Source organism: Vipera ursinii, assembly GCF_947247035.1.
Source record: "Vipera ursinii genome assembly, chromosome: 10".
Lineage (NCBI taxonomy): Eukaryota > Metazoa > Chordata > Lepidosauria > Squamata > Viperidae > Vipera > Vipera ursinii.
The window spans coordinates 1,650,957-1,673,805 of NC_139520.1; the positions used below are offsets into that span (position 1 = coordinate 1,650,957).

Sequence of the window (22,849 nt, forward strand, 5' to 3'; positions counted from 1 at the left end):
TCTCTTCTTTGCTAGGTTCAGTTTCCACGTTACCTACATACCAAGCGATCACAACCAAAGAGCGGATGCTCTGTCAAGGAATCCAGAATATTCCCCATATGGAAGACAAGCTTCTGCCCAGGACAGTTCTCCCCGAGTCTTTCTCTGCAGTTTGGAAGCCAATAGATGTGCGGGCTTGGATTCGGGAGGCCCAACAGCATGATGCGTGGGTAGCTTAATGAAGGGAGGAGTTGGGGCCAGACTCCCCATGGACCATCACGGATGGACTCCTGCACTATCGGCTCTATGTTCCAGGAGGGCCACTCAGAGGGCTCATTCTCAGCCAATGTCATGATAATCCAGCATTTTGGCTTGTTCAAGACTTGGTCTCCCATACATTCTGGTGGCCCTGAGTAGGACACGATGTCCAGGCCTATATCATATCTTGTATACAGTGTAGGCAGGCCAAGTCACCGATGGGGGCCCCACCAGGTCTACTTGCTGATGCCCAAAAGACCCTGGGGGTAGTGTCCATTGACTTCTTGATGGACTTGCCCCCGTCTTCTGGCTTTACGACAGTATTTGTGGTGGTGGACATGCTGACCAAGATGGTGCATTCCATGGCTTGCCATCAGCCCGCACACCAGTCACATGTTAATCCAGCAGGTTTTCTGGCTGCACAGCCTCCCTGATAGGGTCGTTTCAGATAGAGGGGCTCAATTTACAGCCCATTTCTGGAAGGGTTGATGAAGGCCCTGGATGTGAAAATCTGCCTATCGTCAGCGCATCATCCTCAAACTGATGGCGGGACCGAGAAAGTCATCGGAATTCTAGAGCAATACCTGCACTACTTGAATCAGCAGCAGAACGATTGGGCAGACTATCTTGCAGAAGCCGAGTTCACATTTAGCAACTTACAGCACACCACACAGATGACACCGTTCCTGGGCAAAGTGCGATATCATCCCCAGCTTTTTCACCTCTTGCAGCTTGACTCGCCAGTTCCTGCAGCTAACGAATATATGACCGAGTTACGGGCTATCCATCACTTGGTGCGGCGACAATTAGACAAGGCCAAGGTGGATTACATGAAGGTTGCCAATCAGTCGAGGCGAGATATACCTATGTTAACAGTGGGAGATTGGGTGTGGCTATCAACCAGGAACCTGCCATCAAACAGACCTGTCAAGAACTAGACCACCGGTACCTAGGACCATTCCCTATCGAAGCCGTCATCAACCCAGTCGCTCATTGATTAACTTTTCCATGGTCATTACGGGTACATCTGGTCTTTCACTGGTCTCTGTTGGTCCCCAAACAACCAGTGTGTCCTCTCCAACGATCAGAACATCCCCCACTGGAACAACATGATGGAGAAAGCGCTCCAGAGTATGAAATCATCAGTATTTGAGACTCCCATTGGCTGAAAGGGCGATTTTAGTATCTGATTGAGTGGAAGGGCTATAAACTGGAGGAGTTCACCTGGGAGGATGTGACCACCGTCCATGCTTCTGCCTTGGTGACAGCGTTCCACGAACAGTTCCGTTCATGAATGCATCCGGCCCAGCAGATTTGGGGGAAGGGTCCTGCAGTGCGGGATAGTGTTGTGATTCCTTGCTAGCTAGTGGATCCGGCAGCTGAGTCTGAGAAATAAGATGAGGAGGAGGAGCCTGGAGTAACATCAGAATCAGAGGAGCTCCAAGACTTACAATTTGACAAGGAGCCTGGCCCCTCTACTCGTGCTCAGGTTGAGACACAGCTGTGCTGGGAGTCTGAGTTGGACAGTGATGAAGCACAGCTGGGAGATATCCAGGATGCACAAAAATGCCAGCAAGAAAAGAGAGTAGGACAGTGGAATGCAATAGGGCGGCTCCAAAGGCAAAGGAGAAGGCAGTAGGAAGCCACGCCCTGGCTGAATAATAAAAGGCAAGGTGTGGTGGAAGGTGCTGGTTGCCGAAGGCAACCGTTCGTGTTGAGGATTGAGTTTCTGTAAACTGTGTTTGTTTGGCTTGGAGATTGACTAACTGAATAATAAAAGGGGGTGGTTTATCTTGCGGTTCCTGCTTGCCTGTTGGAAGAGGGGTTTCTCCTTGTGAGCATTACAAGGACTCGTAGGCTGGGACAGAACACCAGGCTTCGCCTCTGTCCCTGGCTGCGACAACTCCATTCCTTCATCCACATCGGGGCTTTCAGCTGGCCCTGACACTAGGCCCGATGCCCACACCTGTGCTTCCTCCTCTGCATTAGCTGTGGAATACTCCAGAGTCCGACAGTCCACAACACTATCCCTTACTGCAGGGCCCTTCCCCCTGGGCTGACAAACCAGGTGAGGCCATGAAGGGAACCAGGTGTGGAACTCTTGGACCAGTGTGGGAGCATGCACGTAGGCCGTGTCCTCCCACTTGAAGTCCTCCAATTTGTAGCCCTTCCATTCAATGAAATACTGGAAGTGGACATTGGGAGTCGTGGATGCTGGTGACCTCATATTCAGTGGCACTGTCGTCATCATGCACCTCCAGGGGAGGATGTTCTTGTTGCCCTAGTGGGCAGGCTGGCTGCTCCGGGACCAGGAGCGACCAATAGAAGACCAGGTGGACTTTTAAGGAGCGTGGCAGGGTCAGCTGATAGGCCACCGGATTGATGACGGCCTCGATGGCCCCCCCAGAAAGTGTTGGTCCAGCTTCCTAGCCGGTCGATTGGATGGAAGGTGTTTAGTGGACAACCACACCCGATCGCCCATGGCTAAAGCTGGCGTGTCCTGTCAGGACCAAACCACAACCTTTTTGTAGTTCTCCTTGTCTTTGTCCAGCTGTCGCTGGACTAAGCGGTAGACCGCCTGTAACTCAGCAAGATAATTGTTGGCTGCAGGTACTGGGGAGTTAACCAGCATGAGAGGGAACAGTTGGGGGTGGTAACCCATGTTGGTGAGGAATGGAGTCATATTTGTGAAGGTATGCTGGAAATTGTTAAAGGTGAACTTGGCCACCACTAAATAGTTTGCCCACTTGTCCTGTTTTTGGTTGATAAAACAACACAGGTACTGCTCCAGGATTCCTATGACCTTCTTCATCCCTCCATCCAATTCTGGGTGGTAGGCCGAGGGCAGGCACTCCTGAACTTCGAGGGCCCACAGTAGTTCTTTCCAAAACTGGGCTGTGAACTGCGTCCCTCTGTCTGAGATAACTTTGTCAAGCAGTTCACGTAGCCGGAAAACATGCTGGACGAAGAGCTGGGCCATGACATGGGCCATCAAAAGCCCACGACAGGGAATAAAGTGCATTTTGGTCAACATGTCAACCACCACATGGAGTTTAGTGAACTCCGATGAAGGCAGCAAGTCCATCAGAAAGTCCATGGAGACTCCCCCCCCCCAGGGCCTGTCAGGAATTGGCAAGGGGTGCAGAAGGTGCAGAAGACACGACATAGGTGTGGACATTGTGCTGTAGGCAAGGCCACCAGAAGGTTCAGGAGACCAAATCCAATGTCTTAAACAGGCCGAAATGCCCCGCAGTGGGACTGTCATGGCATTGAGATAAGATGAGGCCTCAAAGTGGACCCGTGGGGACATACAGTCGGTCACAGAACTGGAGGAGTCCATCCGTGAACATTCATTGGGAGTCCGCCCCAACTCCGCCCGTTGTTAGTCCACCCACACGTCCTGTTGCTGGGCCTCCCGGATCCACACCTGAAAGTCCACCAGTTCTTGGACAGTTCCAAGGGACTCCAAGGGTAAGATTGTCCAGAGTGGAAGCTTCTCCTCCTTGTTCACATATTCTGGTTTACGGGAAAGAGCATCCACTCTCTGATTGCAGCCGCTTGTAATGTATGTAACACGGAAATTGAACTGAGCGAAGAAGATGGACCATCGAATCTTGACACTGGTTCAATTTCTGGGTAGCCTGCAGAAACTCCAAGTTCTTATGATCGGAGCGCACTTCAATCTGGTGCCAGGCCCCCTCCAGGTCTCAAACGCCACCTTGATGGCCAGCAACTTTTTCCCAGATGCTATAATTGCACTCTGCTGGATTGAGTTTCCAGGAATAATAGGCACAGGGAAAGAGGGTGCCACCAGGCGCGTGAGCCTGGAGTAGCACCGCCCCCACAGCAGTGTCAGATGTTTCAGCCTCCACAACAAAGGGATGGTGCAGGTCGGGATGTTTCAACATAGGCTCCGTCATAAAAACTCACTTCAGACTCTCAAATGCTCCTTGCTCCACAGTGCTCCACTGGAAAGAAGTCCGTTTCTGCAGGAGCCGAGTGAGAAGTGCAGTCAAGGATGCAAACCCAGGGATGAAAGTCCAATAGTAATTGGTCAAGCCCAGGAACATGCTTGGCCTGACGTGGAGACTGCCAGTTATGTAGTGCTTCCATCTTTCTGGGCTCCATGGCTATGCCCTTGGGAGAGATGAGGTAACCTAGGAACTCGATGGTAGTCTGAAAGAACTGTCATTTCTCCAGCTTGGCGTAGAACTGGTGCTCCCAAAGCCATTGCAGAACTAACCAGAAGTATTTTTGATGGCTCTCCCGGGATGGGGAGTAAATAAAAATGTCCAAATAAAGATGACGAACCAGTCTAATAAGACCCGGGAAATATCATTCATGAAATGCTGGAAGATGGGGGCATTGGTCAAGCCAAATGGTACTCAAAATGCCTATACCAAGTACGAAACGCCGTCTTCCACTCATCTCCAGCCCGGACCCAGACCAGTTTGTATGCCACCCGTAGGTCCAGTTTGGTGAGGACTTAAGCCTCCCATAGCCATTCTAAGAGTTCCGAGATGAGAGGTAGCGAGTACCTGTTGCACACCGTGATGGAGTTAAGTTTGCAGTAATTGCAACAGAGTCTCAACTCTCCCGATTTCTTCTTAATGAACAGAATGAGGGGGGAAGCAGGCCGAATAAAACCCCCTCACCACTTTTTTTGCGGAAAAAGTCCCACAGCGCAGCCAGTTCGGGCTCAGACATGGCATAAATACAGCCAACCAGAAGTGGGTCATCAGGGACCAAGTCTATCGGGCAATCATAAGGCCGATGAGGGGCAGTTGGTCCACCTCTTTCTCGCTGAAGACATCAGCAAAGTCAGTCAGTTTAGATGGCAGGGCTGCCCTGGCAAGACTTGGGCCGCACATACTTGGTGGTGATGGCTGGTGCATTGCTGGCTCAGAAACACAGTGAGGCTCTGGGACCAATAGATCAGGGGGTCATGCACCTGAAGCTTGCCTTTGATCCACAGCTGCGGGTGGGGCTTTGTTAGCAGTGGTAACTCTTCCGCCCCGAAGACTGGCCTATAGCCTCTTGCTGTTCTCTCTTCAGCCTCTGCTGCGCCTGCACATCAATCACTTGTCCCATGTGATCCTCCTCTCCTGAATCACTTGCCTCAAGGTAAGGAGGTCTCAGCCTTTCCATCTGGGACATCTGGGACATCCATCTGGGACATCCATCTGGCTCCGCCTCTGTCCCTGGCTGAGACAGCTCCATTCCTTTGTCCCCATCGGAGCTTTCAGCTGGCCCTGATGCTGGGCCAATGCCCACTTCTGTGCTTCCTCCTCTGAGTTGGCTGTGGAGTTTTCTGGCAGCCGACAGACCACAACAATAGGTCTTCAAAAAAACTAACTGTCAATGCTGCTAACATTGACATGTTTTTGCACTGACAATATAAGAGGCAGCCTTTTGCTTTAACTGTTTGGTTTTGAATCACAAAAACGCGGGTGGAATGCAACCCGAATGTTTTGACAAGATAGCAGGGGTGTCAAACTCAATTTCATTGAGGGCCGCATCAGCATTGTGGTTGCCCTCAGGGGGCCGGGTGGGTATGGCCAGGGTGGGTGTGTCCTACTGGGTGGGCGTGGCTAGAGTGCATATGGCCTACTGGGTGGGCATGGCCAGCTCTACATCGTTTGCATCAAGTTTGCCTATGGGGGCCCGGGCAGGAGTGGGACAGATCTGAGGGTCTCTGGCAGAAGGAGGGTCTCTGGGCCAAGGCAGTGGGGGCTGTTCCCTCACTGTTTCCAGGATGGCTTCGCGGGCCACATGAAACCACTTCGTGGGCCAAATTCGGCCCCCGGGCCTTGTGTTTGACATGTCTGAGATAAGGGATAGCCGCTTCAGAAGGGAAGTGAAACTTTGTGTGTTAAATTAATTGGTAAATGTGATTCATGATGTGTAAATAAGGGAGGGAAATTCTGTATGATGTGGAGGGTCAAGGGGAGGATAATTCAAATTCTGGCATCCATCCATGAGTGCCGTTGCTCCGTTTCTGCTCGTTATAGACTTTTTAGAATAAATAATCATGCTGTACTCTTTGATGTGTCTTTTTAATCGGAACCATGACATCAACGTATGATGTTACAGTATCTGTGAGTTCACCAAAGTCTACAGAGGTATCTTTGAAAACTTTCCAAATCAGTGCAATCACAGCAAGCCTGTAGCTTTAGCTTTGCCTCCTCAGTCACTGATTTAATTGTTGGTTTTATGGTTTTAAGCCTTTGTCTATAAACAGGTACAAGGTAAATCATACAATGAGCATAATCAGGACATTTTTCTTCAGCCCACATAATCTGTAAGCTGGAGTTTGTAATACTTTGTTTATGCAAGCTTTTGGTGAAACATACATTGCAAATAGGAGGAATGAGGAAAACTCTCGAGAATAAAACAGCTTGCAATTGATAATTAATGTCTCTAAGTCCACATCACAGAATTTTTTAGTGTAGTTACATTTTTGCACCATTTGTTGTTGATATAAAAGCAGAGACCCCCTCCCTTCTTTTTACCGGATGTTTCTACAATTCTGTCTTTCCTCTGTATCTGAAACCCTGGGATATGCAAGCTGCTATCATCATTTGCCTTATTTAGTCAGGTTTCAGTGAAGCAGAGAGTTGTAAAAATCAGAGTGGCATCTGTTTAAAATAAGTATTTAATCCATCTTATTAGCGAGTGAACATAGATTAGTCAGAAAGAATGAAGGGAGAAGAGTTTTTTTGTTTTTGTTTCTCCATTGTCCAGAGAGCACTGCTTCTTCCTGGATTAGAATCTCTTTTGCATTTGTAAAGATGGTTGTGTGTGTATATAGTCACAGAAAGCTGCCTATTAAAAACATTGCTTGATGTTTAACAGTTGCTCTCCTGAGTATGAAATCCAAAATGAATCACAGAGAAGAATAAAAAATAACAAAACCATCAGGGAGTTTTTACTAGGAAAGAACTGATGGCAGCAAAAGTCTGAAGCAAAACACGCTCGAGGAGACAAAACAAATTGGAATTAACCCTAGAACCCAGGCAACCAGAGTTCAATCATTGGTCAGGAAGATGTTTTGGGAACATCTCTGTTCCCAGGATGTTGCCTTGAAGATGTTAAACAACTCCAGCTGGCCTCTCTGAGTCTAGCCCCAGGAAGAATTTCAGTACCACAGTCAGTGGGCCGATGAGGCGGGAGCATATCAGAGCCCTTCTCACTAAACACTCCCATAGATCCAGTACAACTTGGGGATTCTGGGCTCTCTTTTCAGGTGCTCCTGCGTGGCTGCCCCTAACTCCCTCTTTTCTTTGGCTTTCTTGACTCTGGGCATTCACATAAGGAGTCCATTTTTGAAGCCAGGACAATCCAAGCAGGAGGGCTCTCTACATCCCCGGTGCAACTATAAAACTCAGTCTCTTCATGCTTCCCCATACTCATTTCCACTGGCTCAGTTATAGAATGAACCACCCGCTACTGTCCCATCCAGTTGGCAAAAAGCTATCAGCCCCTTTAGTTGCTTAAGTCTCAGTCCCAGCTTTTCCACCACCTCAGGGCTAACCACACATCTGGTGTAACCAAGTCCAGTAGAGCCAACACTGAGGGCACCACCAGTTCCATGGGAATGCTTACAGGAATTACATGTTGATTTACCAGCGAGTCATTGTCAGTCGGTTTCACTCTCACCTCGGCTGGTCAGAGCTCCCAGCCCCTCATAATCGGGAGAGTTAAACTCAGCAACTTCCACCCCTTGCAGCTCTGTCTCACAGGTTTTCAGAGCTGGCTTATATCTGCCTTCCGCCCCAGGGCTTCCACTGCTTTGAGGCTGGGCTTGGTGGATTAGCACTCCACAGCTCGGTTGTCCCTCCTTCCTGCACTTGAAGCATGCCATGGATCGCAGTCTGGCCCCAGATTCATCCTTCGCTGACTTCGGGGGTTCTTTACACCCGAAGTGGGAGGATTTGCACCACCCGTGCTCACCATGGTATCAAGTCTCGTGCTAAGTCACTCTACTTCATCTGCCAGGACATACCAGTGTTGTAGGGTGCATGGGGTACCATGTGAGATGCAGGTGTGGCAGGCATCATTGTTGATGCCATCTTTGAAGCAATTGATCAGAATGTCTTCAGGCCATGTGGCTAGTCGGAGCTCCAATTCTCGGAATTCCTGCCTGTACATGGCCACCAACTGCTCATGGTGGTTGGCCTTGAAGATGTTAACCCAAGCTGGCCTCTTTGAGTCCAGGCCTCCTCCTCATCGCTTCTCAGAGATTCCAGTTTTGCCTCCTGCACACTTTCCCTCCCAAATACCCATTGTTTCTCCCCACCCGTTTCAATGGCAGCTGGCAGCATGCTTGAAAGAAAGCAAAGATAACCAGGTTGATAGTTGGAGTCAAAGCCTATATTGCACTACATGCCAACCCTTTAGGCATTAGGACAGGAGACCCACAGCATCACTCACGCAGCTACCCCGTGTGGGTATTGTTAGCATATTGATCATAGCCCACCCCAGTGGTGCTGTGCTGATATTAAACAGACAAGAGAGCCAAGCCCTGGGGCAACCCATGAAATAGGGCCCTTGGGCTGGTTTTTCCCCTCCCCCATCAACTGATGGGAGCCATCCCAAAAGAAGGAAGAAAACCAATGCAACATGCTTCTGCCCACCCCCAGCTCTCAAAGCTAGTCCAGAAGGACACCATGATTGATGATATCAAAGGCTGCTGAGAGATCAAGAAATGCACGGGTGGCCCATTATCCCCATCCCACTCCCACTGGAGATCATCTAAGGGCGTGATCAATACCATCTTGGCCCTTTAGCCCAGCCTGAACCCTGACTGAAAGGGGTCCAAATAATCCGGGATCCTTTGCAGCTGCCACGTGATAATTTTCTCTACAACCTTCACAACCTTCTCCCAAAAGGGGTGGTTGGAGACTTGGACAAAAAATGGTCCTTAAAGCAACCACGCCCTCCCTCAAGTAATCATTATTAACACCTGTCCAGAAAAATCAGAGGTCCCTTCCTTGGCAGCCTTAACCAGCTGGAGGGACATAATTTAAGAGAGGGGGCTGCAAGAGCCCTGCCCACCTTCTCAGGACCAAATTCCCTGCAGATCCCTTTGCAAGATTTGGCTCCACAGTCTTCCTGGTGCTGCCCATTTCCTTGTGGCCTCATCAGCCATTCTCTCTGTTGGTGATCCCAGGTTATCCTCAAGGACCTTGAAGTCTTGGCAGAAATTGCCTCCTCCCCAGCTGGCCAGTCAGAAGGCCGAGGGCTGCAGGAGGGCCCCGGGCTCCGGTTGGAACAACTGGACCTGACTGTACCCACTTCAGCCAAAAGTAGCCAGCCTGTCTCGTCCTCCGGTAAGTGCTTCATCGCCAGCCGCTCTCAGCAAAGGGAGTAGGTTCTGAGCAGTCCTGGGCTTTGGCTTCTCATTCCAAGGGAGGCCAGGATAGAAGTGGCTTCTCATAATGGTAGAGGAGAAAGCTCTTCTGCCCCGTCTGTTTCAGATGTGAAGTTCTCCTGACAGGTTTTGCTGCTGCTTTCTTGGGGGCTGAGGGAATGGAGTGAGGCCTTTCCATTTTTAGGTTGGACTGTGATGCTAGTAAGAGCAGGGTGTTTTTTTGTGTGCCAATGGTATTGTAATGGAATCAAAATCTTGGCTTTCTTCACCTCATCTTGATCTTTAAAGCCAACTTCTTGTCCTTGTCCCTAAACCTGATCCAGACAAAATGAATGAATGGTCTCTGTAAAAAATAGCTGGGGGGTGCCACTAGGTTGTTGGCTCTGTGAAGACTGCCCTGTCTGGGGAAGCAGAGAGCTATGGGGCTGGGAGGGCCACTGAGGCTGTCTTACTCTTCCTGTAGCACGGAAGAGGTGGTGATTGGTCTCCATTGCATTGACCGTTGCAGGGGAGCTTGGGGTGGGGGTGGGGGGTAATGACCAGACTGATGATCGAGTAAAAACACTTCACCACCAGGTAGTAGTTCTGGCTATTGGGTTTTACAAAAGGTTGTTATTTCGCAAGGAACCCTTTCCTCCCTGAGGATCTGAGCAGGCTTTAATTCCTGTTTTGGTGCAAAATCTGCTCAGATTGTTCTCTGGCACCAGATAGTTCCACTCCATTGTCCAACATAAATCATGCCTGGCTCTTGCGGGTGACTCTGCTGAAGATTCTCTGTTATTCTTAAGTTCATGGCCTTCTGTATATCTAAATTCAAAAGGATATTTCTCCATGTTTGAGTGCACCTTCCAGGACTCGTCCCTTGTCTCTCTTTTCCAACCATTAATGCTTGTAAAGAAGCATTAGAGGAAATGAAGTCTTCAGATAGGCAATTCAGCCTATAAAAATCTTGGCAATAGGGAGAATTCGAGAATTTCTGGGACTCACCGGGTAAAGAACAACCAGGTTTGGAAAGCCTGTGATGGAAAATTAGAGAGATCCAGAAAATGTGAAGTACCTCTGGGAAAACCTTTCAGATTCAGATCCAGGGGAGGGGATGGAAGGGGCGGTGAAGGTAAGGGGGTGATTGACACACCAGCAGTCCTTTCTCCTTGGTTTCTTTGCAGGCCTGGCCTGCAAGTTTGTCCTATTTACCCAGATCTTTGGGAGATAATCTGGTGATGGATTTTGTAGATTAGTACTGAACAATTAAACAAAATGTTTCATCTTCCCAGGAGAATTTCATTTTCAACTTCTCATGGAACTGTTAGAAATTCAGCTGAGCTTTTTAAACTATTGAAAATAGGTTTATTGTGACAAGTGAATAATAGTCTTCTTCTCTGCCAGCTTCTCTGAGATATTGTGTTGTGTAGAGTTGTCTCTGCACCCTCAGGAGGGCCCGTACGGTTCACGTTGCAGGAACTCCAGAGACATTTTACCATTTTTTTCTTCTACTTGGAACCTGTAAGAGGACCAGACTCCTTAAATTCAGGAATGGAAATGAGAAGCCCTTGCTAACAACACCCTGCAGATCCCTTTGTTGTCTGCAGAAAGGATAGTGTCTCTGCCCCTCTTCTTTAGGTGACCTCCGCTGTTTATCTTCCAGGAGCCAAGAACATGGGGTGCTCTCCCTCTACCCCCACCATGAATTCCTACTTCTACCAGTTCATGATCAACTTGCTCAAGAGATTCAGTAGTGAACGAAAACTGCTGGAGACCCGGGGAGCTTTCATCATCAGGTGAGCCAGGCCACATCTTCTCTTGCCTCTGAGTAGTTTGTCCTTCATGGGTTGCCATGATCGGAACCTCCTGCCAGCTCTGTGGTGGGTTCTGGGCTAGCAGTGGCCCTTTTCTGGAGCTGGAGCCAGAAAGAACAACCTCCTGACCATCAAGTTAGCAGCAGTAAGTACTGTTTAGTCCTCAGGGGGAAAGAAAAATTTGGCAGCACTTACTAAAGAGCCTAAAATTATACGCCTGTGTTTGGGAAATGCTCTTCAACAGCTGCCCATTCTGAAATCGGGAATTATATCCTGAGATAAATTCCTCTGGGCTTTTCCAGAATTAATTGCTTCCAGGCCCTGTTTTCAGTACATCACAAATACTGGAAAGAGACATCATTGATGGTCAATTATTGGACTAACCTCATCCTAGATTGGTTTGGGGCTGGGGTTCCCAGTAAGCCAGAGCAAAGGGTCCAGCTATAAGGATTACCTGCTCAGGAAGGGGAGTAGAAAGAAAAAGCAGCTGAATTCCCAACAAAAGAGATTTGGACCAGTGTGGCTATTGGTTGCCTGTGTCTCTCCTTTGTAGCCTCTGAAAGGCTCACCTGTTGGCCTGGAGTAGGCAGTTTGGAGGCCTGGGCACACATCTGGCATTTTGAGAGCATGCAGTCACAAAATGTTTGCCGCGGGAGTCTTGCCTCTTGATAAAATGGTAGCCCCACTGAGCAAGATCACTCATAAAACCCTATTTGCCAGTTGCTTAGTAGTTCCAGTGGTTATTCACTAAGCATTCTAGTGCAACTATCCTGATGACTCACAATATGCCAGCGTCTTATATTTTTTTAAGTAAATCTCAGGTGGGCAGAGATCCTTTTGGTCAACAAAGGGAATGTCGTGGGAAATGGGCGGCTGGTTGTCTGTTCCTGACATTGAGTTCCAAGATTGAAACTGTTGCCGCTGCCCCCCTCCCTACAATGCTGCCATGGCACAGCCCTCGGCCTTTGGCAGCCACTTGACTCAGCTGTTTGGAAATCCAGAATTGGCTCTTTCAATCTGCCAGCTTGGGCTTTGTCTGCAGCACTGCCTTGGGCACTAGGGGGGAACATTGGGACAGGACGTGCCCGTTTTTCAGCAGAGGGCAGCCCCCCCCCCTCTTCTTGGCATCATTGGGCTGCTAAGCCAGGACTTCTCTCAACCCCCTGGGCTTCCATCTGGCACTCCCTGGTAGTGGAACATGCAGGCCTTTCCCCCAGGATCAGGCTGGCAGGAGAGGACAGGGCGGCTCTGGCCACTCCTCAGTGCCACTGACATGAGCCCACCAGCCATGGAGGCCCCTTCTTGGCAGGGAAGGACTGTGCCGTGCTGCAGAGCAGGGCAAAATGACCAAGTGGCCTTTGGGGGTTAGAAGGGGGTCAGAGGGAATTTTGATTGCCCCTCCCCATGGCCAGACCAGGAGCCTTCAGGCAGAGAAAAGGGGGCCTGAGGCAACTTGGTCCTGACTCTGCAGATTGATGGTGGAGGTTTCCATTAGTCTTTATGGTTTTTCAAGTCCTTTGTTAATAAATAGAAGGTAAAAAGACAACGATATAACTAAAAGAGCCAAAAGAAAGAAAACTGTTAAAATGAATATATGTGCATCAGAAATTCAGGTCTTAAGCAACAAACTAAATTTTGATCATATTCAGTCATTGATCAGACTTTTTGTTGTTTCAGTTAAAAGCTACTTCATATGCAGGAAGTACACATGCATTTCCCATAAGGGCTTTAAATATGATGCACAATTACTTAGAAATAAAACAATTTTGGTCACATCAGTGTACATATGATAAATTAAGTTCTTTTCTTTCTAACGTACTTCCTTTATTTTGAGGTTTGACTTCCATATTTAAAAGCCATGCGATTCTCCAGTCCCCGATGCTCTTGAATAGTGAGTCCCAAATTGTTTCTAAATGTGATCATGAAATTCCCAATCTGGTCTCTCTTCCCCTAATGCTCATTTGGCTCATACACTTTCAGAAGAGCTGTGAATGCATTTTACTTCCCTGTGGCCATTGCCCATTTGGCCCCTGGTTTGATAACTATCCAGGTATTACACTGCTGGACCTAAAATGTACTTTTTAATCGCTATGAGCAAGAACGCCCTTTCTCATGAAGATTTGCCCTTGTGAGCATGTCCCAAGTATGGCTGGCCCTCATTTATCTTGGTCAGTTTAAACCCACCAGATTCCTATGGCTGGGAATTATTCCCCAATATTTGTATTGTTCAGAATTCCTACTTCACTAGTTCTTCCTTCCCCTTTCTCTACTGTTGCTCACATCGGCACCTCTCTTTACCTTGGCTGGCTTCTCACAATCTCTGGTGACAGCCAAGGTCTTAGAACACCCTAGGAAAGTGGACCGGAAGCATGGCTGATTACAAGTTGGAAGGGCTCAGGTGGGCGGCCCGCAACTTTTTCAGAACCGCACTGACTAGGTTAATAAGTTCCTCTTTGGTCTCAGTGAAGATAAGGATGTCATCTAGGTAAACCAGGACCCCCTTATATAGGTGCTCTCTTAGCACTTCATTAATTAATTGCATAAAAACTGTGGGGGCCCCTTGCAGTCCAAATGGCAGGACTTTGAACTGATAGCAACCCATTGCAACTGATAGCAACCCATTCATCTCCTTCCTTAATCCCAATGTGGTAGTATGCTTCTCTCAGGTCTAGTTTGGTAAAAATCTTTCTATTCGATAGGTGGGATAGCATATCCTTCATTAGGGGTAGGGGATACAGATTACATTCACTAATTGTGTTAAGGGCGTGGTAATCAACGCACAAACAAAGCGAACCATCCTTCTTCTCCCTGAACAGGACCGGGGCAGCCACTTTGGGTTTGGCAGGCTCAATAAATCCCCTTTCTAAGTTTCTCTTTATGAATCTCCACCATTTCTTTTGGGCTCATGGCATACATCCTGGGCTTCGGGAATTTTGCCCTGGGTTTGAATTCTATAGCACAGTCTGTGGGACGGTGAGGGGGAAGCTCAGCTGTCCGTTCCTCACTGAAAACTTCAGCAAGGTCCCTGTATTCTTCCGGTATTTCTGGTAGCCCCTTCTCTTCCCCCACTGATGCTGTCTCCTCTCTTCAGGTTGGGTGGGTGCTTTGGGGTTTTAAGCTCCTATGCTCCCCCTCTGGGAAGTTGACTTCTGCTGTCCTCCAATTTAACCAGGGGTTCCATTTCTTTAGCCATTCCAGTCCTAAAATCATTGGGCATCCCATGCCTGGGGTCACTAGAAACATTATGTCTTCCTCATGAGTCCCCAGGGACAGGTGAACTGGTAAGGTGGCTAGGGTAGCTGGGACCCCCCCCCCGCTATGGACCCATCTAACTGGTCAAAGGAGATTGGTTGTTTTAGTCTCACTGGGATGCCCAAATTCCCCACCAGCGTCGGGCTGATGAGGCAGCGGGTGCAGCCAGAGTCTATTAGGGCTTTTACTTTGACAGCTTTGGGCATGGAGGAAGCTAATATAGTCACTGTCTTAAGGAGGGGTGGAATGGATCCACTTACCAATGGTTCTCCCTCCGAGCTGTCTTCCGAGGTGTCCACTGCCCCTGCAGTGTAGGCCGAAATCCCCTCCCAGTCCTTGGCAGGGTTTGGGGACTCTACAGCCTCCTTCCCCCTCATGGCAGGTTCTTTTGGGTTGCTTTGGGACTTCCCTGGTCTCCTGGAGGGTGATGCCTCTGTTTTGTGCTGAGGGGCTTTTGAGCAGCATTCTGCGGCGCGGTGGCCCTCTCTCTCACATTTGAAACAGCCTGTTGATTTCTTAGCCGTGGACGGTGGTTTCGCCGCCTCACGTGTTTGCTCGGGCAGCGGGCAGTGCCATGGTTTTCCCTGGCGGTGCCTTTTTAGTAGGTCTATCTCCGCCTCCTCTGCCAGGACATACCAGTCGTCAAGATGGTGTGGGTCTCCTCGAGGCCGGCAAGTGTCATACAGGTCGTAGTTTAGCCCGTCTTTGAAATGGCTAAGGGGGATGTGTTCTGGCCAGTTCAGTTTATTGGCAATGGCTCGGAATTCTTGGGTATATTCAGCCACCGGCCATCTGCCCTGCCTCACCATTTTGATTCTCTCCCAGGCCTTATGATCAGCCAAAGGGTCCTCAAACCACCTCCTCAAGGATGACATGAATCAAGTTTAAGTTTAAGTTTATTAAATTTTTATACCGCCCTTCTCCCGAAGGACTCAGGGCGGTGAACAGGGCATAAATAAAAATACACAAGTACAAAAGTTAAAAAAGAATTAAATTATTGCCCAAAGTAAAACAGTAGAAATATACAAATATTAAAACCCTGAGTTAACTCCCCATCAGGCCAGGCCAGCTTGTTCGAATAAATGGGTCTTTAACCCGCACCGGAAGGAGCGGAGATCCGGTGCCATCTGGAGCTCAACCGGCAGTTGATTCCACAAAGCCCACAGAGAAGGGCCCCCCCCTTGGGGGCCACCAGCCGGCATTCTCTGACCGGAGGCACCCTGAGGAGGCCCTCTCTGTGGGAACGCACAGGGCGGAGGGGAGTCGACGCTGGCAGCAGGTGGTCCCCGAGGTATTCCGGACCCATGCCATGTAATCAGTTGAAGTCGTTGACTTCTGGGGTGTTGGGAGTCATGCAGGTTCACCACCCAGTCTGCAGCCAGTCTGTCCAGGGCGGATTGCACGATACGGATGCGGACTTTGTCACTGGGGATGTTCCATCCGTTTTCTTCCATTATAGCTGAGGACTTGGGTTAGGAAAAAACCCAAGCGTGGTGGCTCTGCCCTGAATTTTGCTTCCAGTGGTGGTAGTCTTTGAATGGATCGTTGTCTGCGCAGTGGGTGGTATTGCCCCTCATCCTGACCCCCGTCTGTGGTTCGGTGGGGGGGGTGTGCTGCTGAGGCGGCAGCTCCTGGTCCAGTGGATGGCCCTGGTGTTGCAGGTTCCGGATCCATCCCACTGTCTCTCCAATTGTGGCCCCAGGCGCTGCTGCGGCTGCGGTACTCAGCTTTCTCCTCTCTTAGTGAGCTAAGGGTTTTCTTCATCAGGTCAATAGCTTTCTCTAGGATGCGCTCCTCTTCACTGACGTGTAGGGAGCTCTCCATCTCTTGCCTCCATTCGGTTTGGTGGCCGCCCTGCCTCAGGGTCACTTTCTTTGATGCCTTTTCCCACTTGCTTTTCCTTCCAATGCCCATCGACCACCGCGGTTTGCGGTCGTGCGTCACCGCCATGTCTTCCCCGGAGGAATATGATGCTTCAGTTCCTGACCGTTGGTGGGGTTTCGTTCGGGGGGAAAACTCCCTTTCCATGGGGCTTTCCTCGTCTCTTGCCTTGTCAAGATAATCCGTTTCCTCCAGGAACAGAGGGAACTGATGCACCACCACACTCTCAACAACCTTCGCCAAAAAGCGAAGGTTGGAGACCGGACGATAGTTATTTAAAACAGCCGGATCCAGGGCAGGCTTCTTGAGGAGGGGCCTCACCACCGCCTCCTTCAAAGCAGTGGGAAAGGTACCCTCCTTCAAGGAAGCAAATATTACTGCTTGGAACCAGCCTCGTGTCTCCTCCCGAGCCGCATAGACCAGCCAGAAGGGGCACGGGTCCAGTAAACAGGTGGTGGAACTCAGTCTCCTCATGATCCTGTCCACGTCATCGGGGGAAACAGGGTCGAACTCAGTCCAGGTAACATGCTCAAGACCGCTTGATTCCTCCATTCCAGACTCTGCCCAGTCAGAGTCCAAACCGGTCCGGATCTGAGCGATTTTATCTACCAGATGATGACTAAACTCCTCAGCCCGTCCCTGTAAGGGTTCCTCCCTCGTCTCCCGATTAAGGAGAGAGCGAGTCATCCTAAACAGGGCGGCTGGGCGATTATCTGCGGACGCGATGAGGGCAGCGAAGTAATTAGACTTCACCGTCCTCATCGCAGCGAGGTAAGACCTTGTAAAGGCTCTTAGACGCTTCATCTCCCGGAGCTCCACGGAAAACCATGGGGCCCAACGAAATCTGTGCCGAGTCTGGGGTCGCAAGGGTACAACACGGTCGAGTGCCTCAGTGGCCGCCCTTTCCCAGGCATCCACCAAGGCATCGACCGGGCTGTGAGTGAGGGAGACAGGTAAGGACCCAAGCGCCATCTGGAACCGTTCTGGGTCCATTAGGCGCCTGGGACGGAACCACCTGGTCGGTTCCACAGCCCAGCAGCGGGGGGTGGCACAATGGAAGACCAGCCACAGGAGATAATGATCGGACCATGACAGGGGGACAGCAGTTGGCGAACCCCCTCCCAAATAATCCAACCATTGTCCAGATAGAAAGATCAGGTCAAGGGTGTGACCCGCCCCATGAGTCGGGCCCTGAATTACTTGGGTCATGTCCATGGCCATCATGGAAGCCATGAACTCCCGAGCTAACTCTGACGACCCTCCCAGGGAAGGCAGGTTGAAGTCACCCAGAACTATAAGTCTGGGAAACTCCACTGCCAACCCTGAGAGGGTGTCGAGTAGCTCAGGCAGGGCTGTTGCCACACAGCTGGGCGCCAGGTATGTAAGCAACAGGCAGAACTGAGCCCGAGGGCCACATCTCATGAGAAGGGACTCACTCCCGCCTATCTGGACAATGGTGGTCTCCCGCGGACATAAGGTCTCCCGTACGACCACCGCCACCCCACCGCCCCTGCCCTGAGCCCGAGGCTGGTGCAGCACACAGAAACCCGGAGGGCAAAGTTCAACCAGAGGGACACCACCCTCTGGGCCCAACCAGGTCTCTGTAATGCATGCCAGATCCGCGTGTTCCTCCTCGATCAATTCCCGGACGAGGGGAGCCTTGTTCACAACGGATCTGGCATTAAAATACACCAGTCTGAGCTCAGGGTCCTGATCCCCCTCACCCCCGGATACAAGGGTACTAACCGGAGGGTCGGAACACGCCACCACTCGGAGACAGTGGGGGCGCGGTCCCGGATATTGATACGGCCCTCCGTGTAACCACCTGCTGCCATTCCCAATCGTCGTGGGGATTTAGTTCTAAGGTTCTTCCTCTGGTCTTTGATGATGGCCCCCAGGCAGGCTGAATAAACAACCTTGCGTCTAAAGGATAGGGATGGCCAGTTAACATCTTCTCTTCCCCTCCTTGGGAATAGCAGAACCCAGTAAGGGGGTAAGATTTAGGTATGCACAGATAGGGAGTTAGGAATAGAATATAAATGGATTCTGACAGGCTCTCAGTCACATCTTGCCCAGGGTTAAGAGCTACTCCTTCAAAGACTTGCATTTTTACTTGCTGAGAAGTTATCTTTGACTCCTGCACTTCTTAGTGGAAAAGGCTGTGTGGGATCAACTCAGTCTGTGTCTGGATCTGCTTGGGTGGATCCTGGAGCCCCTGAGATGGGCAGGAGCCTGGAGGAGAAGAGGCTCTGAATTGGTCGTTTCTTCCCTAGGGACACATTTACATTTTTGTTATCCAGGAGTCAAAAAGAGGGGGCAAAACCCACAGCCTCGGGATATGGATTGAAATTTATCAATTGATAAAATTTATTTGGGCATATTGCCCCAAATGCTTATTTTTTTACCCTGCACTGATAGAGAAAGCAGCATGTGATTGGCTAGAAACAGGTCTCTTCATATTAAAGGAATCCAAATAGTGGCATAGAAAATAATAATAAACTAGAGCACGGTTTGGCAACCCGCAGCTCCGGAGCCGCATGAGGCTCTTTAAGCCATCTCCTGCGGCTCCAAGTCCTCCGCCATGTGCAGTTCCGGGAAAAAAAAGTGGGACTAAAAAAGTTCGTTCAATCAATCAATTCAAACTGCTCACAAAAAAAACAAAAACAAAAAAACCCCAAAACTCCCGAAGTTTGATTGATTGGTTGAACTTCTTTGGTTTGTGGGATTGCCCACAAGCTGTTTGTGGGACTGCCCACAAACCTCTTTGCTTCTTCGGACTGCACGTGGCGGCAGCAGAGGAAGAGACGGGAGGACTGGAAAGGTGAGTGGGTCCTTTTTCTACCTGCTGCACGGTTGGGGGCAGCCAGTCTCGGGGTGCCCTGGGCCTGCTTCTTACCTGCCTGGCAGGTGTCCCCTTGCCCTGCTCCACCACCACCTCTGCTAGCCTTGTGGGGGTCCTACCGGGGGTCTCAGAAGTTTCCCGTCGACCTCTGCCTTTTGGCTGTCCCCTTTTCTCAGCTGGCTGGCCCTAACGAAGAGGAGCCCAAAGGCAGCAGCTCTACAAGCCTCCGCCGCCCCCTTTGTTCGCCCAGGCAGCTGAGAGAAGGGGCCAGCGGAGGCTTGCAGAGCTGCTTCCCTTGGCTCCTCTTCGTTCGGGCCAGCCAGCCTCCACCTCCCCCTTCTCTCAGCTGCCTGGCCCGAATGAAGAGGAGCTGAAGGCAGCAGCTCTGCAAGCCTCCGCCACCCCCTTCGTTTGGGGCCAGGCAGCTGAGAGAACGGGGTGGTGGAGGCTGGATGGCCCGAACGAAGAGGAGCTGAGGGAAGCAGCTCTGCAAGCCTCTGCTGCCCCCTACTCTCAGCTGCTTGGCCCGAAACAAAATACACACACATTAAACCGAGCTTGGTCTCTGATTTCCCCAATCTCTTAAAAAGACATTAAACAAGAAAGAGCTGTAATCCCAGCAGGCCTAGCAAAAACAAAGTCTGTATTCATGGGAGAGTTTGACTAGGAAATGACCTCAACAGTATTTTAGCTGAGCTTTGCATCTGACATCTTCTAAGATGAGAGTGTCTAGCAGATTTTGACCAGGGCTGAGAGAAAACTTTGTGGTAGTTCCAGAGACAACCAGGGGAGGTTTGGTTGGGTAGTTCAAGCAGCAACTGGTGAGGTCCATTGCCTAATGCTGGCTCCTGTGCCAGGTTTACCCCATGCCTGGATTGGCACAGAGAGGAGACACCTGAACAGACTTGGGTATCAGTCTCAGTGCTTCTCTAGGCTGGTGCTGTAGGTGACTACCAGTGGATCCTTTGCTTTTCCCACTTTGGCATAGACTGTGCCACCCACCTGCATGAGCAAAGAGGGGGAAAGAAGACCACAACGGATGGGGAGGGGATTAATTCATGATAGGCCATATTTCCAATTTCAGTTTGGGGATTGCAAGCATGCTGTCATGGTTCCAGTAGATGAGACCAATTAAAAGAACTTCAAGACAAGGAATTCTTCCTCAAAGAACATTTTTTATTTGGCTACAAAATAATGGTACATACAAAGGTGAACCCAAGACTAAATTCCCCTCCCCTTGGTTACAAAGTTGCACTCCTCCCAGCTCTCCAACCCAGCAAAATGTTATCAGCAATGACCTTGGTTCCCATACATTTGAATTGTTTTGGCTAACTGAGAACTACACCCGCCCTTCTTCTTCTAAACTACATATGTGGCAATGAAGACAAAATGAAAATGGCTTCAGTTCGGTTTGTCACAGTGTTGACATTCGGTTCCCCTTCAAAGAAAGGAGAAATCCTGCAAATTAAACAAGAATAAAGAATCCCCTCTCAGTTTACTTGGATGTTTATCATAGAATTTGCGTATAAGTCTATTAGCTTTCACATCAGTACTCTTCACTCAGCTGGCTTGTGATAATGGATATCCCTTCCACAGCAGGCCAGGTGCTTTCTTAGGAGGGGATCGCAGAGTTGATTCTCTGAAAGGCTTTAACAGACTGCAGTGAAACACTGGGTGGATCTTTCCTAAAAGATGAGGAAGTTTTAATTCTACAGTGACTGGGTTTAAGATCCGCACTATGGAAATGGTCCCAGGTATTTTGGTCCCAATTTTTTACTAGGTAATTTAAGTCTTAGATACTTTGTAGAAAGATAAATATTTTCCCCCACATGGAATGACTTCTGAGGTTCTCTTTTCTTATCAGCTTGCTTTTTGTAAACATCTGAGGCTTTTGTTAAAGCTTTCTTTGTATTGTCCCAAACACCCTTCCAAGCAGACACCCACTGATCTAATGTTTGAGAGGTAGGGGGGTCCTGGGGGTATTCAGGTATCAGAATAAAATCCCTTCCAGTGGCTATCTTGAACAGCGTAAGTCCTGTGCTGCTGTGTACTGTGTTGTTGTAAGCCACTTCAGCAAAAGGGTGGAGATCAGTCCAATTTGTCTGTTGGTAATCTACATAGCATTTAAGATAATGCTCCACCCTTGTGTTTGCTTTTTCAGCTGCTCCATTCGTAGAGGGATGAAAAGCCAATGACAGTCTTTGTGTAGACCCAATCAGCTTGAGGAAATCCTTCAAAATCTGGCCGTAAATTGAGCTCCCCTGTCAGAAATTATTCATTTTGGTGCACCGTGCAATCGGTAAATATGTTTGTGAAAAAATATGGCTAGTTTCTGGACAGATGGGAGACCTGAGCATTCTATAAAGTGAGCTTACTTTGAAAAAAGGTCAATCACAGTCCATATTACCATATTTCCTTTACTCTCTGGTAATTCAACAAGAAAATCCATAGCGATCTCTTCCCATGGTTGAGAAGGATCTGCAACAGGCTGTAATATCCCAGGGGTTTTTCCTGTGATCCTCTTCATGGTAGCACAGACTGCACAGCTTTTTACATAGTTCTTCACATCTTTCTTTAAACCTGGCCACCAAAATTGCCTCTGAACTAAGTGTAGTGTCTTAGTTACTAGTGACCAGCTTGTTTAATGTCGTGACTGCGTTGGAGGACTTGGAGACTGAGCAATTCAGACAAATATAATTTCCCCCCTTTCCAAGCTAACCCATCCCTATGGGTTAGGATGGTTTGATTTTCCGTAAGCCATTTGTCATTTTTCAGTTCTTCCTTTAATTTCTTTGTCAATGGGTCATCTGGGTTAGAGGATTTAATGTGTTGTTGTTTCCCAGGGGTTATTTGAGAAATAACTTGAGGTGGTGGCATCTATTGCTTGTTCACCTTGGTGTTTATGTTGAGGCACTCTAGAGAGGGCATCAGCTAAGAAATTTTTTCTACCTGGTATGTATTTTAGGGTAAAGTTAAAACAATTAAAATATTGCGCCCAGTGTACTTGTTTGGGAGACAGTTTACAGGGACATTTCAGTGCCTCTAAGTTTTTGTGATCAGTCCATACTTCAAAAGGCACCTTGCACCCCTCTAGGAAATGACGCCAAGTTAATAAAGACCATCTGATTGCAAAGGCTTCCTTCTCCCAAACAGCCCACCTTTGCTCTGTGTCAGTGAGTTTTTTCAAAGTGTAAAGTCCCTTCATGATTTTTTTGTAACAGTACTGCCCCCACAGCCACATTGCTGGCATCAGCTTGAGTAACAAATTAATTCTCAAAAGCAGCTTGGCATTCTAACGACCAGTGTAGGGGTTGACCTGGTCATGGTTTACCCTCATCTTTGCCAGTTTTTAATAGTTCTGGAAGGGGCAAAGCAATCTTAGCAAATGAAGGGATAAATTGGTGCTAGAAATTAGCAAATCCCAAAAAACTTTGTAATTGTTTCCGAGTTTGTGGGGGCTGCCATTCG

At 49.2% G+C, this 22,849-nt stretch overlaps 1 protein-coding gene across 3 annotated transcripts in view; it reads left to right on the forward strand.

The window, feature by feature from the left end:
- VAC14 (VAC14 component of PIKFYVE complex) overlaps positions 1–22,849 on the forward strand; it is a 67,440-nt gene that overhangs the window by 32,339 nt on the left and 12,252 nt on the right. For all 3 annotated transcript variants that reach the window (XM_083370505.1, XM_083370506.1, XM_083370507.1), the window contains 2 exons: positions 9,410–9,569; positions 11,256–11,388. In XM_083370505.1, the coding sequence (XP_083226631.1) occupies positions 9,410–9,569; positions 11,256–11,388 (293 nt within the window). The remainder of the gene's footprint in view (positions 1–9,409; positions 9,570–11,255; positions 11,389–22,849) is intronic.